We start from the raw sequence: 17,544 nt of genomic DNA, 5'->3' as shown, positions 1-17,544 counted from the left end.
GCTATATTCACTTCAACCAACCAATCATGTGCTAGCAAAAAATATTTTTAAAGGTTTTATTTTCCCATGCATAAGATTGGGTAGTCAGCCCTAAGTCACAACTTCATATTTACTACTATTCACTTTGCAAATTGAGCATTTATTTTAGTAACTAACAAGCCCATATTTCTTTAGTAAATGAACCCCAGGGTCTAAGCTATGTTTTTCAACTGAATAAATACATTCTGTACTGGATAATCTGAAGTTATTTATCCTTCAAATCACACCTGTAGTATTCACACACTGTTGTTTACTGCTTTTATGATTGGCTGACAGGTAATTACATTAGCTCTCTAAGTTATATTTATGTGACAGATCTTACTGGCTTTGTCTTTGTCTTCATGGTAATGGCACAATATAAGGTTAAGATCATGTTGCTGTTTTTTACTTTGCTGCTCGCTGTTGGAATAGCACAGTCTGGACTCATTGTTAATCTGGTAAGGTAAAAATTGGAAAAGAAAATGTATAGGTGTTTAATGCGATTTTTCCCATAACAAAAAAAATAACGTTCTTTAGCAAGAAACATACATTCCACATTAATAATTATGCTACCAAAATGAGAGTGTACTGTAAATTGACTCCAGCATTGCTCTTCTTTCATCTTGTTTAGGGTGTTATTTTGCTGAAGCCTTGAACAGCATTAACCACTTAAGGACCTGAAGGATTTGCCCCCTTAATGACCCAGGCCATTTTTTGCGATAAGGCACTGCGTCACTTTAACTGACAATTGCGCAGTCGTGTGACGCTGTACCCAAACAAAATTATCATGCTATTTTTCCCCACAGATTGAGCTTTCTTTTAGTGGTATTTGATTACCTCTGCGTTTTTGTTTTTTTGTTTTTTGCGCTATATACAAACAAAAAGGGACAATATTGAAAAAAAAAAAGAATTTTTTTTTTTTTTTTTTTTACTTTTTGCCATAATGCAGATCCAAACCCCCCCCCCCAAAAAAACAAACACATTTATTCATCAGTTTAGGCCGATATATATTCTTCTACATGTTATTGGTAAAAAAAAATCCCAATAGGCGTATATTGATTGGTTTGCGCAAAAGTTGCGTCTACAAACTATGAGATAGCTTTAGGGACTTTTATTTTTTTTTATTGTTTTTTACTAGTAATGGTGGCGATCTGGGATGTTTAGCGGGGCTGCGACATTAAGGCGGACAAATCTGACACCAAATGACACGTTTTGGGGACCATTGATATCATTACATTGATGAGTGCTATAAAAAAGCACTGATCAATGTAAAAATCACACTGGCAGGGAAGGGGTTAATACTAGGGGCGATCAAGGAATTAACTGTGTTCCCTAGGTGTGTTCTAACTGTAGGAGGGATGGGCTGGCAGGGATATGACAGAGATCACTGTTCCCGATCACTGGGAACAGTAGATCTCTGTCATGTGTCCTGTCAAAACGGGGATCCGATTGTTTACACTGGCAGATCCCCGTTCTGCTTCTGTACTAGGCGATCGCAGGTCGCCGGCAGACATAGAGTCCACCTGACCCGCGGGCACGGTCCCGCTGCAGCGGGAATGAGAGTGCGCTGCCAATGTACAGGTATGGCGATTTACGCAGCGTGCCAACCTGCGGCAGTGTAAGTACATGAGCTGGCCAGGAAGTGGAGTGTACTGTAAATTGACTAAACCTTTAGGCTGTTAGCAGAATGGCCTTTACAAATTCGGCACAGTGCCTAAAAATAGAGAGCAACTGAGTATGTGCAGAGCAGAGTGAGACAGTGTATTATTGGATTTTACGCAGTATAGACACTTGTTTTTAGTGTTTTACATAACTATACCTGCAAAAGTGGCCTGAAGTGATCTAGCATAACTTAATTTTTTAACTAAAGTTCCACTTTTATTATTCTTCTTGCAAATGTATTGATTGACTGTTGGGTCCATTGCTGAGGGGTTTTATAGTGTAGTTCTGAGCACTTATGTATACAGTGGGGTTGATTTAGCATAGGCTACTAAGCTGTTCACTTTGGGAACTATCCCCAGTGCTTAGTAAAGGTGGCAAAAGTCTAGTTTGCAAGAAAAGCCAATCACGTTTAAGGAAAATAAAAATGAAACAGTATTGTTGCTTGCACAAGATTGGATAATGGACACGGTGCTTCGTCCTGTGCACTGGGGGAATTACCCTTGCAAAGTGAAACTTCCCTCCAAAAGAAACCAGTCTACTTTCCTTTAGTAAATTAACTCTGGTGCATTGATGTAAGGCTACCTGATAGCATCTTACCTTGAATCCAGTTCAATGGAAAACTGCCGATTGATAGTCTCTTTTCACTATTGGAGAAGCCCAAGTTAGTCCACTGAAAAGTTTTAGTTCAGACATAGCTGGAGTTTGTTGGGTTGAATAACTTGCTGACTTCTTGTATATCTTGGGATGTACAATGTACTTCTTTGTCATCCACCAAAAGTTTAAATATCAATTATAATTGAAATAACCCAACGCTCAATATGTACTTTCTTGATTGTGTTTGTTTGCAGCTGAGAGAACCTGAATGATTGGGCTCTTCAAAAATCTTTTTCAGATCCAACATGCACATCCACTGCCAGTTTACAGTCAGGTCCATAAATATTGGGACATCTACACAATTCTAATCATTTTGGCTCTATACACCACCACAATGGATTTGAAATTAAACAAACAAGATGTGCTTTAACTGCAGACTTCCAGCTTTAATTTGAGGGTATTTACATCCAAATCAGGTGAACGGTGTAAGAATTACAACAGTTTGTATATGTGCCTCCCACTTTTTAAGGGACCAAAAGTAATGGGACAGATTAACAATCACCCATCAAGCTTTCACTTTTTAATACTTGGTTGCAAATCCTTTTCAGTCAATTACAGCCTGAAGTCTGGAACGCATAGACATCACCAGACGCTGGGTTTCATCCCTGGTGATGCTCTGCCAGGCCTCTACTGCAACTGTCTTCAGTTCCTGCTGTTCTTGGGGCATTTTCCCTTCAGTTTTGTCTTCAGCAAGTGAAATGCATGCTCAATCGGATTCAGGTCAGGTGATTGACTTGGCCATTGCATAATATTCCACTTCTTTCCCTTAAAAAACTCTGGTTGCTTTCGCAGTATGCTTCAGGTCATTGTCCATCTGCACCGTGAAGCACCGTCCAATGAATTCTGAAGCATTTTGCTGAATATGAGCAGATACTATTGCCCGAAACACTTCAGAATTCATCCTGCTGCTTTTGTCAGCTGCCACATCATCAATAAATACAAGAGAACCAGTTCCATTGGCAGCCATACATACCCACACCATGACACTACCACCACCATGCTTCCCTGATGAGGTGGTATGCTTTGGATCATGAGCAGTTCCTTTCCTTCTCCATACTCTTCTCTTCCCATCACTCTGGTACAAGTTGATCTTGGTCTCATCTGTCCATAGGATGTTGTTCCAGAACTGTGAAGGCTTTTTAGATGTTGTTTGGCAAACTCCAATCTGGCCTTCCTGTTTTTGAGGCTCACCAATGATTTACATCTTGTGGTGAACCCTCTGTATTCACTCTGGTGAAGTCTTCTCTTGATTGTTGACTTTGACACACATACAACTACCTCCTGGAGAGTGTTCTTGATCTGGACAACTGTTGTGAAGGGTGTTTTCTTCACCAGGGAAAGAATTCTTCGGTCATCCACCACAGTTGTTTCCCGTGGTCTTCCGGGTCTTTTGGTGTTGCTGAGCTCACCGGTGCATTCTTTCTTTTTAAGGATGTTCCAAACAGTTGATTTGGCCACACCTAATGTTTTTGCTATCTCTCTGATGGGTTTGTTTTGTTTTTTCAGCCTAATGATGGCTTGCTTCACTGATAGTGACAGCTCTTTGGATCTCATATTGAGAGTTGACAGCAACAGATTCCAAATGCAAATAGCACACTTAAAATGAACTCTGGACCTTTTATCTGCCCCTTGTAAATGGGATAATGAGGGAATAACACACACCTGACAATGGAACAGCCGAGCAGCCTATTGTCCCATTACTTTTGGTCCCTTAAAAAGTGTGAGTCACATATACAAACTGTTGTAATTCCTACACCGTTCATCTGATTTGGATGTAAATACCCTCAAATTAAAGCTGAAAGTCTGCAGTTAAAGCACATCTTGTTTGTTTCATTTCAAATCCATTGTGGTGGTGTATAGAGGCAAAAAGAATAGAATTGTGTCAATGTCCCAATATTTATGGACCTGACTGTATGTCGTTAATAATTTTGTGGGCTGCTTAGCAAAAAAATAAATAAACAAAATGTGTCTGCTTACTGATCACCTTTCAAAGTGGCTTCAGCATCTTAAAGTAATTTTCAGTAATTATTTGTGCTATTTACACTCTGGAACTGATCGAGATTTGTTTGTATTGTCAAAAATCTGAGGGTGGTCATAGGAGGGCTAGTAAATTTTCAAACATAATATGACTTCTGTCCAATACCTTGGCCTCTCTTGAGGCACACAAACGTGTGTGGTCAGCTCATGGAGGAGAACAAAAGAGGAGAGGTACAGGCAGGTGCAACCTACCTGGATTATGATAGGAAGGGCAATAGCATTTGGACAGCTTTACTAAGCTTTATAATCCCCTCCTTCTTTATTACATCAGGCATCTGTCACCCAAACAGGGAAAAATAGACCCCTTATCAGGTTTTTATTGTTGCTCCTATTACCAAAGACAAAACAAAGGTAGAGATTTCAGCTTACTTCTTAACAGCTGTCATTTGAATAAAAGTCCCAATTAAAAACTTTAACCTCTATTGTAAATTTTTTGAATACTTCTTACTTTGTCTTTGTGGCAATTTTTACCAGGACAAATAATGAGGGTTGGTCTCCTAACTACATGTGACTTCCAACTCTTCCCACTATACCCAAAACTTAAAAAAAAAAAGTTTTGAATGGACTTTTACTTTTAACCAGTTCAGCTTTCACACCTGTATACCCCTTATGGACTAGAGTATTTTTTTTATTTCAGCTATGGGCCTATTGATTCAGAGATACATTTTTCAAAATTTTTACATAATAAGGTATCACATATATTGTTCTTTACCAGTACAATGAATGCTTTCTCATGACAATATGGTCTTAAAATGTATTTTATTTTTGTGCAATCTATAGAGAAAAGATGTAAAGTAACATAGCAAAAAAATAGCTTTTTTTTGTAGTTTAACTAGTTTTTTTTTTTTATTATTTCTGTCAATAAAAAGGCACAATTTTTCTTTAATTTTCCCTTGTGTAAATTGACATAAACATTTTGCTCCTATTACAAAATATAACAAAGTTATGTAAAAATAAAATAAAGGTCTTTTTCATTTTTTTTTAAATTTAGCATTTTTTAAAATGTGTCACTGAAAAAATTAAAGTGATTGTAAACCTTGATTTTTAAAAAAATAATAAACATGGTTTACTTACCTTCTCTGTGCAATGGTTTTGCACAGAGCAGTACCAATCTTCCTCTTCTGGGGTGTGCTACCAGCGCTCTGGGCTTCTCCTCCATAGCCTGTGCTCCTTAGGAAGCCGCTTCCTAGGGGGGTACTCGTGTGGGCTTGATTCCGAGCTGCCCTGTCTGTGTCTATAGATACTCTCTTATACCTTGATCAACAGTTGTGCAGAAGCTATCCCCCTCATTATAGGTTTGTATTGACTGCAGCAGAAGCCAATGGCTGCTACTGCTATCAATCTGCCCTGTTAGGCGGGAGAGAGCTGCTGCTCTCAGGCACAGTGCTGGATCAAGGTCTGGATCAGGTAAGTATAAGGAGGGGGGCTAGGGAAATCATGTGGCACAAAAGGATCTTTACCTTAATGCAGAGAATGCATTGGGGGAAAAAACTTTGAGCCTGGTGTTGAAAATGGTTAAATATTAATGGTAATCCTCTGCACTTATTGCACACCTCATAAGTTATATGCATGGCACAGAAGGGATTCTCCCCTTTGTCCGAGGTGTGCTGTGGAGAATGGCACTCTCCTTCATATATGAATGCGTCTGAAATTGGTACTGGACAAAGGTGATTGATTCTAATAATAGGATATGGAATCTTACTCTTAAACTAGATCCCAAACTTTGCTTACTGGGCTGGCTAGATGAGCAACTATATATGCCGCATACATCCATAGCCATTCTTAGAGTCCTGTTTATGACCCGAAAACTTATAGCACAGAAGTGGCTTTCTACAACATCTCCCTCCTATGAAGAATGGATTACCATGGGAAAACACAGTTTTGCACAGGGAGAAACTAGTTTTCCAGCATAGGAGTAATCCAACAAAATTTGAACAAATCTTGGATGCATGGTTACATACCCCTGGACTTGCCCTGTTACATTATAGTTCAAAATAGAATCCTTGGTGGAAGAGTTTCCTCAGGCTTGGTGTAACACGGTTATGGATGATGTACTCCAACTAGACATAGAATATCAACTCTTATAGGATTTCTCAATATTATTAAGTACTGTTGCTATATTTCTATTGTACCTAGACATATAGAGGCTGTTTATTTGGTTATTTTATCCTCCCCCCTCCCCTTTTTTTTTTACACAGTACACAGCAGTTTTGAAGCCTTTTTTCTGAGTTTAATCAGTTTTGGTTTTCCTTTCTCTTCTTTTTTGTTCCCTTCTCTTATTTTGAGGGGAGGAAAAGGGGAGAGAAACAGGGATTGAGGTTCTTATGCATACCATTCTTATTGTTGGAGATACATATTTTGAACAATTATATTGTTTACTTTGTATAATTCTATGTACAAATTTGATCCCCCGATCTCTTGATGTGCATGTTTGAAGAATTTTTAATAAAAACAATCTGATCTAAAAAACACAATAAATATAACAAAAATCAGAAGCAGAGCGGAGAGAACAGGAGAAATTAGTTAATTGGGACGATTAAGGTTAACTAAAGCCAGCCATACATGGATAAAAAAATGGTTAGTTGAGAAGGGACTGGACTTATTTCGATCCATATATGGACAGGGAGATTTTACAGAAGTTGATCTACTGATTGACTTCTGTACAACCATCCTCTTGGATTTTCCACACTCAAAAACCATTGCAGGCTAGATCCTGCAACTCTGAACAGTGTATTCTGACAGCAGGGAAGTCTCTCTACTGTCAGAATACAATAGCTCAGCGGGGAGGATTTTCGCATCCACACCGAGTGTGTAGGATAAGGAAATGGAGTCAGTTTTTTTTTTTTGTTCAGCCTGCTTGTTGAACAAAAAACTGACTAATCTATGGGATGCCTAAAGGTAGAGGTTACATAGGAACACGGTTTGTTTATTTATTTTTACTTGCAAGGTTGCTTACATACTGACACATGCAAATCAAATGTCACCCCTCGTTCTGCTGTGCTATGAATGAACAAAGAAGTTACAATGAAACCTTAATAATGTGGCTTCATCATAACTTTTTTGGACAATGTAGATGGTGTTCTGTGAGCATCCATTTACACAGGAGCAGAAAGACATTCTTCTGTATAGATTAAACAAGTCCCAACTGTAAAAATGACAGCCAGAATTTGACAGTAAAGAGGGCTGTGGGGGAAGAGAAGGAACTGTGCATACTGCACATACCCAAAGTACTAAGGTAATTTTTTTTTGTGTGTGTGTAGCACACCCAATATCTACAAGTGGTTAATATTATTTTCTTATGTTTGTTAAATATAAGCTGAAATAACACATATGGTAAAAGCATCTATGCCAAATATGTATTGAAGCTGGCAATGTACGTATGTACACGTCTAGTTTTCCTACTTATAAGGCCTCATGCAGTTCTTTTACAGCTGCTGTTAGCTTCAGGCCTTTTTTTCTGTAGCCAGTAAAATCCCCAGCATATTATCCTATGTGTCCTTGCACACATAGGCTGTTATCAGCGTTTTTTGGCAGGGGCGTTCTCTGGCTGGAAAAAAACCCTCAGAACTAGTGGGTTTTAGGAGGAGTTTTTCAGCTGTAAAAACGCTCTAACTCAGATAAAAGCTTAAAAACGCTTGAAAACGCAGCTATTCAGCATTTATCAGCATTTTTGAGCCATAAGCTTTTTTGGGAGTATAGTTCTGCTAAAAAAAAGCTAAAAAATGCTGAAAACCGCTACTGCAAAAACTCATTCTAATGCTACAGCTTTCTACAGCTAACGCTACTGGTGTTTTTATAACATCCAGTGTGCATGAGGCCTAATAATTGAATTTGTGTGTAATCTTAGCATTTAGAAAGATAATATGTTTTTTTCTTTTAGGATACTGGAGAGCTTTGCCTGCAAAGCCTTCAGTGTAAGAGTGGCTGCTGCCATAGGCCGGATGGGTTGAGCTTGGCACGGTGTGCTCCCCTAGCAGCTGAAACACAGAAGTGTTCCCCATGGGTGAGTATTTGGAATAAGTGGTATGCTCAGTGCATTTCTCTATGGTAGTTAATAGATATCCTTTTATTTTAATGCAGTGAAGTACAATAATACAATACTATAAATACATGGAGAGTCCAGTCAAGAATTGAAATAAATATAATCATAAATAAATATAATCAGGATTAACTTGGGCTTGTTTTCTGAAGATGTTTTATAATTTATTCAAGCTGCTTCTTCAGTTTTAATGAGAGTCTGGAACATACCCCAGCATTTAGAGCCACGCAGGTAACCAGTCACATCAATCCAGACACTACAGAATATGCTACCTGTATGGCTATAAATTCAGAAGTATGATCCAATCATTGGAAAATAGGAAGTGCTTTGGATAAGTTGTGAAGCTTCTTCAAGATTGCAGAACAAATCCAGTTGAATGTAGTTAAATTCTACTAGCTAAAATGCCCTATTTATTTATTACAGGTACTTATATAGCACTGTCAGTTTGCACACACATATATAGCACTGTCAATTTACACACACACACACACACACATATATAAATATATATATATATATATATATGTATATATATATATATATATATATATATATATCTATCTATATATAATACATTCACATCAGTCCCTGCCCTCAAGGAGCTTACAATCTAAGGTCCCTAACTTACAATCATACATACTAGGGCCAATTTAGACAAGGAGCTAATAAACCTACCAGCATGTCTTTGGAGTGTGGGAGGAGAGTAGAGGAAACCCATGCAGGCACAGGGAGAACATGCAAACTCCAGGCAGGTAGCCCCATGTTTGGATTCAAACCAGCGACATCACTGCTGCTAGGTGGAAGGACTAACCACTTAGCCACTGTGCGGCACAACTTGGGTAAATTAGAAAATTTACATGCAATGTTTCCTTTACGTAAATGTTCTTTAAATGGAAAAATGCCATTCTTTCACATATCAACAACAGGAATGTGAACTTTAGGCAGTGACCAAAGGCATAAAAGAATTAACAGTGCTGTTGGAGAAATTGAGAATCCATAACTGGCAGTATTTCATAGTTCTTTTTATTTGAAGAATATGTAAACCCAGCATGTCATGTTCCTGGTATGTGCCTGCTGTACTATGTACTTGTAGGAAAAAGTATCCTGTTCTCTTTGTATTGCTTCCTTTGTGTGAAATACTGGTGTTCCTCCCTGTCACTCTGCTTTCCTATTAAAAACTGACCACACTAGGCATGAGAGTACAGTGAGGTTAGTTCTCTAGCTGTGCTGGGAGCTAATCCAATGATCAGGCTTGTGCTGATCCCTGAGGCATAGCCATTCACTGAGAAGACCAGCGTGCTGTTGTTTCTCCACCCCCAGCTCCTGCTGCAGCTGAGAACAGAGGGTATGTGATCACTTATAAAAAAAGGGGGGAAAAAGGTAACTATTATGTTTTTTTAACATGTATATACAAATGGTTTGCCTTTCATTTTTATTTTAACCGCTACAACCCCGTTCATGACCAGGCCATTTTCTGCGATACAGCACTGCGTTACTTTAACTGACAATTGCGCGGTCGTGCGATGCTGTACCCTGTAGAATTGATGTCCCTTTTTTCTCCACAAATTAAGCTTTCTTTTGGTGGTATTTGATCACCTCTGTGGTTTTTATTTTTTGTGCTGGAAACAAAAAAATTGTGACAATTTTGAAGAAAAAAAACAATATTTTTTACTTTCTGCCATAATTTTTTTTTAAATCTAATTTCTTCATCAGTTTAGGCCAATGTGTATTCTGCTACATATTTTTGGTAAAAAAATCCCAATAAGCGTATATTGATTGGTTTGCGCAAAAGTTATTGTGTCTACAAACTATGGGATATTTTTATGACATTTTTATTTTTTTTTACTAGTAATGGTGGTGATCAGCGATTTTGCGGCGGACAAAGCGGACACCTAACTAACACTTTTTTGGGAACTAGTGACATTATTACAGCGATCAGCGCAAAAAATATGCACTGTTACTGTACTATTAACACTGGCAGGGAAGGGGTTAATACCAGGGGTGATCAAAGGGTTAAGTGTGTCCCTAGGAGGTGCTTTCTAACTGTGTGGGGATTGGACTGACTGGGGGAACACAGAGATCCGTGTTCCTGCTTAGCAGAAACACAAGATCACTGTGTTCTTCCCTGTCAGAACAGTGATCTGCCTTGTTTTACATTCTTCCTCTCTGGGAAGTGATCGGCGGGTCCTGGTGGACATTGCGTCCGAAAAACCCGCTGATTGGCTCCCCCTCTGGCCAATCAGAATGCACAGGCCCCCACTATCTATTGCACCAAATGACATACAGGTATGTCGTTTCATGCAATAGAGCCGCCCTGTCGCAGTATATCTGCGGTAGGCGATTTTTAAGTGGTTGAACTTAATGGGTTGTTTTACAAGGTGATGGTTTACATATACTTTAACCCTCAGGACTGTTATAGATAAACAATGGAGATAATCTTAAAGGTATGTTGGTAGAACATATGTAATGTAATACTACATTAAAGTAACACTTCATGAAACATTATGTGAAAATAACTCATGCATAAGTGAACAAATTCATACAAAAATGCATAAAAGCCAAACAGGTTGCTATTTGTAATGTACAACATTTCATTTTCAGTAATTTTTAATTTCTCTTTTTTTTAGCATCTCTACGGGGTCTACTATCATTGTAATTGTGAAATGGGACTAAAGTGTGATGTGAAACACACTATTGTTGGAATTGTCACCAACACAGACTTTGGATACTGCAAGGACCCAAATGATCCATAAAAATAAAATCAACAACCAACATGGGCTACAAGTGTTCATCTGTATGATTTTAAAATTCTATCATATTTCCATATATTGGTGCCTCCCAAACAACTGAAGAATCTACTAGCACCTCATTTTTGCACCTAGCCACATGTTTCTATTAAAATGTTTTTCTTTTTACATAGTTCTGTAGATTACGTTGCAAATTTGCATGTTAAAAAGATAGATGTAAAAATATATTTTAGAAAATGACTCACTGATCATGGACAGTAACCCAGTAGCCTCAAAAGATAAAACAATGAAAGTACATTATTTCTTTCTACATAAAATATATGCAAATATATGCCCATGCATACAGCCACAATGAGGCAGAACTGTACAGTGATTGAAGAATGTTACAAACATATTGACAAAGAATATGACATGTAGGCATTGGGGTTGATTTACTGAAACTGGAGAGTACAAAATTTGGTGCAGCTCTGCATAGAAACCAATCAGCTTCCAGGTTTTTTGTCAAAGCTTAATTTAACAAGCTGAAGTTAGAAGCTGATTGGTTTTAGCAGAGCTAAACCAGATTTTGCACTTTCCAGTTTTCGTAAATCAACCCCATAGGGAATCTGTTATGTGGGCCCAGTGATAGATATGTAGGCAATAAAATATGCAAGAATTGCTGTAAGAAACACTCTCTGAGATGTCAGACACTGGGGGATATTTACTAAAACTGGTGCACTCATAATCTGGTGCAGCTGCATGGTAGCCAATCAGCTTTTAACTTCAGCTTGTTCAGTTAAGCTTTGACAATCAAACCTGGAAGCTGATTCTGGTTGGTGGGCTTCTGGCTGGTTTCTATGCAGAAATGTGCAAGATTTTGCATGCTCCAGTTTTAGTAAATCCTCCCTAAGCTAAAGCGCTGCCCTGGAGTAAGTGAAATGCAGAATACTGCTTTAAAATAATGAGCTGCTATTTAGTAATCAATTACAACCAAAAATCATGATCATCTCCTTTCTTTTGAATAGAACATTTGCTATACAAAGTAACCTCTCTGATACACTCACTCCTTTGTAAATAACACATAATAGGAGGTAGTAATGACACAACCAATATGGGAGTTTAAAAAAAGGGATGGATGATTTTCTAACAACCAATCATATTCAAAGCTAAACTTACTAAAGATAATCAGGTAATGTTTTTACTTAACAAATTGACATTTAATCTCTATGAGGCCAATGTGTTCACAGTTACCCAGGGCATTGTTTCTAGACCAGCCCTGCTATAAGAGGTGCAAGATTGGTCTTTTCATTAATCATTTAATTCTTAAATTCTAAATAACTATGTATCTGTGAAACATGTTATATTTTAACAATATTTTGATATAAATTACATACAGTATACACACACAACATATATATGGAACTACAAAAATATATACAATTAAATCAATTTCTAAACTAGCTCTACATTAAACATATTAAAGACTGGGCTTGAAGTGTAAACTAAGAGAATCTGTCTGTTTGGTTTTATGAGCAACTGTTTTTATATTTATGTAATAAAGAGGAGATGACAACATTTGGAGTGTAATACTCAAAGCATATTCGAGGAGTATACAATTGGAAGTACAAAATGTGAAATAGTACAAAATGTGAAATAAGAAATTACCATCTTCCTTATATGACAAACAAAGCCCAAGTTAGTAATATAGGAAATACAGAGAGGTGTAACCTAAGTTCAGGGGTACAAAGGCACCTGCTCTATCAGAGCTGACTAGCACCATGGGGGATTACTGAACAGTATCTGCTTGGAGGGACATGGAGGAATACGGACACCGCTAAAACCCTTGGAGATCCGACTGTAGGTGCACAGGTTATACTTTATAGTCCTGAATGGATTGTGGAATCCAGCTGTACTGTGAGTGAGATCCCTCTATGGGACAGTGAGGTCCCGCACTACAGCACATATCCTGAATGGTAATGTTGATGTATTACTCACCTTTGAAGGCTTAAAGACTCAGATGCCTTTCACTTCCTGCTCCATCCACACATGTTTCGTCCATGTATCCAGATCACCTGCTGGCATGTCCATGATTGTATGAATCTGCTGTACTCACATCTTTGAATGTCCTCAGACAATTTGATTCTCTTCCTCCACTACTGCCACCATTGAAGTAATTCTTTATAACTGTTCATAGCCTCAGACTCTGACCCCCTCTGACTCCAGTGTTCTGGAGTTGGGTGTCAGTTGATCCAAGGACTATCCCCATCCATGGGTCACTATTGCTAGTCATTGGTGTGATTGACTGCATGCCTGAGAGCCTGGGCTGGTTTTATTCTCAACATTGTTACGATTGTTTTTAATTATGGTATGGTGAAGGTTGTTACGTAGTTTTTAGCGACTATGCCTTTTTTGTATTAATAAATATTTGTACCTATGCCGCAGTGTGTTTCTATTTTGAGCCCCTTTGATAGCCTTTGTACCCCTGAACTTAGGTTACACCTCTCTGTATTTATGATAGCCTTGGCTCCAGAAACCCTACCCAGTTTTTGTCTGGGACGGCGGGGTACTATCCATGTACTTTGATTCAGTATTGATTATTCCTTACTTTGACAGTAATATAGGAAAACAATATGTTGTTATATTGTATTACAATTGGTCAATTTGTACTTTAAGGTGTAAGTAGCAGGCACTCCATATTAAATGCAATGCTTACAGGTACCAATGTAAATACAGTATGTGCATAAAAACAATCACTAACTGAACAAAGTCAGTGATTTCCAGTAAGCATAGAACCAATATACAGTATATGTGAAGGAAGAAGAAAGAGAAAGAAAAGAAAAAGAAAGAATAAACCTAAGTCCGTCCCTTGAATAATTATCCAGGGAGGGCCATATGGCTTAGGTAATTAAATCATCTTTGTAGGGTGGAGTGTTTCTATAGTGTCCCATGTTTTCTTAAAGACTGTAAGTTTTATTGAGTCTAGCAGTGAGATCTATAGTTCGATCATCTTTAACACAAGTGTAAAAATTCATCCTGGAGGGTGGAGAGGCTGGTTTCCATTTTAAAGCAATTGAGCATGGGGTGGCTGTAAGAACATGTCTGACTAATTTGCATTTGTACTTACATAATTGATTTAAGGAACGTCTCAGTAGACCATTGTGGAGTTAATGTTGAAATGTCTCTTTCCCCCTTATGATTTACACACTGCAGAGGCTCAGTAGACAGAAAATGCTCTGGAATTTGACAGTTAAATGATGGAAGTTAGGCTTAGTGATCAGGCATGGAATTGTTATATAGAGGTTGGGATCTACATGATAACTATACTTTATCAGAGTTAGCTCAAGTACTTTTTAGGCCATTCTAGGTTCACACCTAGACAGCACAGCTCGCATGAAGTAGACCTATCCACTCTCATGCCATCGGGAGTCAGCGAAGATTTTTTTAAAGATGCCATAAACACAGGTCAGAGTGTACCAATGCTGTTTTAGCCAGGCACCACTTCACTACTTAATTGGCAATCCATCTCTAACTGAACACAGGCATTCCACTAATGAGTTAGGTGCAGCTATTACAGAAGTAGTAGACCCTCTATGTCACCAGGGGAATGTCGATCATAAAAGGGCCAGGGGTCAAGGCACTAGTTCCAAGGAACTGCCTGATGTCGCCCAGAGCAAAGAATAATGGGCTTTGTTGCTGATGCCTCTGTGGTTCCTAGTTACACTCAGAGTGGTAGCAACTGGCAGCAGACAAAAGCAAAGCATGGTACAAAATCAGTAGGGAAGGGTTTGGTCAAACAAGCTCAAGGTCTGGGGAGGAGGATAACAGGGATTGTTGAGAAACATGCTGTCAAATTCAGCTTTCACAGAAAAAAAGCTAAGATTTCTGTACCTCTGTTGTGAAATGTAAAAATGATTTTCTCCACAATATCTATGGTAAAATAAAACAAAAAAAGATAAAACAGGTGCTCAATCCTAATCCTAGTTGAATATTAAATGTTAGTTATCGCCATTCTTGTGGTCAATATAACATAAAATATTGCATTCAAATGCACATGAAATGATGATGATGGTTTTAACTATCATGTGTAGATATTGATTCCTTCATTGCTTTAGGACAATGCACCTACAAAGAGGACAAAGGAAAAGAAAGAAAATCCAAAACAAATGTCCTAGCAGTGGGAAAGAACATGTTTACCCACTTTACTACTGGCCATTGCACTAAAAACATCCGCTAGTGGAAGTAGTTATTCGGATTTGACAATTTAAACATCCTTTTGTGTACTGTTGTGCATGTGCCCAGTGTGCACACAATGCCTGTAATCCCACTGTCTTTGGACAGTGGAGTTCATAGGCTAAAGGCACAGAACCAATCATAGTGTCTTTGTGCTTTGTGATCGCTGTGATGGCAAATCACAGCAATAACAAGTAGAAACAGTACTACTGTTTATGTTAGAGGAATTCTCACTTTCCCCTCACAACAGAGGAAGAAGGATCGGTGTACTGACCATGCAATCTTGTTAGATTGTTTTAGGGGAATTTAAGAGCCAGCGACCTCCAAAAATGGAGGGCAGGGGTTTTAAAATGCCACTGACCACAAATGATTGTAAGAATGTTTTTAGAGGAGTTAAAATGCAACTGACCACAATATTGTGGGATTGTTTGGGGGGTTTAGAGTGCCAATGATAGGATGTTTTTACACTGCAAATGGCCACAAAAGATTTTCTTTTTTTTTTGGGGGGGGGGGGGGTTGGTTTAAAGTACCACTGATCATTAATAACTGTGAGATTTTTTTGTGGGGACAAAGTGTTTTGGGTGTATCTATTGATTGCAAACAATGTGATTTCTTCCTCTACTATTGGAAGATATTGCACTTGGCTTTGGTGAGCAAATTTTGAAGGTTAAGCACACCTTAATACCAGCATATCATACAGTATATGCTCTGATTCACCTTAGGATGTCCACTTTTAAAAAGGGGTAATTTTGAGGGTTTTTTTTTATAATATCCTTGGATTTTTTTTATTTGATATGTTTTATAATAGAAAGTCAGGTAACATTTTTCAAAATGTTTAGGATATAGTAAAAAAAACACTGGTTATTAAATGCTACCAAAAGAAAGCTCTGTCTCAAAAAATGGTAATGAATTTGTTTGGGTACAGTGTTGCGTAACTGAGTAATTATCTGACAAAGCTATCACAGCACTGAAAACTGAAAATGGCCTGGACAGGAAGGGAGTGTAACATACTGGTACTGAGGTGATTAAATAAAAGTTTGAGATAATGAAAATGAAATTTTTGTAGTTAGTTTGCATGTGAACCAAGCAGAGAGGGATAGGGTTGCAAATACCCCGTGCAACATCTACAGACTTCCAGACCCACATCCAGGTTATGCAGTGTAAAGAAACTTTAAGCTGACACCAGCAACACTGTAGATAGCACCTCTGGCTGGTAAGCAAACTTCTCTCTGTACTTGTTCCCATGCCTCTGTGCATCCTTCTCAATCTTGGTACATCCTCACCCTTCGACAGGCATGTTGGCTTCTGAGGGCCATTTCTGGCCTAACTTCTAGCGCAGGCAAATACTAGGCCTCACACAATTTTTCCCAACATGCTCCAGTGGCAATAAACCACTGGTTGGCTAAAGGAAACAAATATTCATAATGCAAGATCACTATGGCATCTCATACTATTGAAAACAGATGTTTTCTGAACAGTTCAGAGGGAGCTCCTTAGAATGGAATATAATTCCAGTACTTCAAAAACTAATCAATGCAGAGTCAGGGAAAGGTTTAATTTCAAAAATATATCCACATATCAATAAGGGGAGAGTGGGAAAGATGGAACCCCCTTTGTACAGGAGAAAATGGGAAAAAGATGTGGGAGACATCTCTGAACTGCAGTGGAACAGAATTTTGGAACTGGCCCCACTGGTCTCGCTGTCCCCCTCTCAGAGGATGTCACAATTGTTCTTATTATATAGAACCTACTATACTCCTCGAAAACTTTTTCAATTCGGCCATCGGCTAGACTCAAGATGTCCTAGGTGTGGGGATTTAAAGGTGGATGTGCACCATATGTTTTGGAGATGCCCGAAGTTGTTCTGCTACTGGACCGGGGTGACAGGAATCATCGACCAGGCGTTTGGAACCTCCACTAAGTTGAAGGTAAAACATTGCCTACTGGGATTAATGGAGGGAGTGGGGAACCCAGGAAACAGTCAGCTAGCAGTCATGAGATGCTTATTTCAAGCTAGGAACCTGATCGCCCGGAGATGGCAGTCGGTGTCACCACCGTCCAGTGGGGAATGGCTAAATAGTATGAATGGGGTAATTCTCAAGGAGAAATCAGTATATATAAAGCAAGGGGCACTAAAGAAATATGACCTGATTTGGAAACCCTGGTGGGAAGCAAGAG

The 17,544-nt window shown here is 38.5% G+C and overlaps 1 protein-coding gene across 1 annotated transcript; it reads left to right on the top strand.

The window, feature by feature from the left end:
• The first annotated feature begins 380 nt into the window (after positions 1 to 380).
• On the top strand, positions 381 to 11,163 carry CLPS (colipase). The gene is made up of 3 exons (XM_073618005.1): positions 381 to 476; positions 8,252 to 8,374; positions 11,038 to 11,163. The coding sequence occupies exons 1-3, from the start codon at positions 381 to 383 to the stop codon at positions 11,161 to 11,163; spliced, it is 345 nt and encodes a 114-aa protein (XP_073474106.1).
• Positions 11,164 to 17,544: the final 6,381 nt, after the last annotated feature.

Source organism: Aquarana catesbeiana, linkage group LG02 (assembly GCF_042186555.1).
Source record: "Aquarana catesbeiana isolate 2022-GZ linkage group LG02, ASM4218655v1, whole genome shotgun sequence".
NCBI lineage: Eukaryota > Metazoa > Chordata > Amphibia > Anura > Ranidae > Aquarana > Aquarana catesbeiana.
The sequence above is the reverse complement of the archived record's forward strand: the minus strand, read 5'-3'. Positions and strand labels throughout refer to the sequence as shown.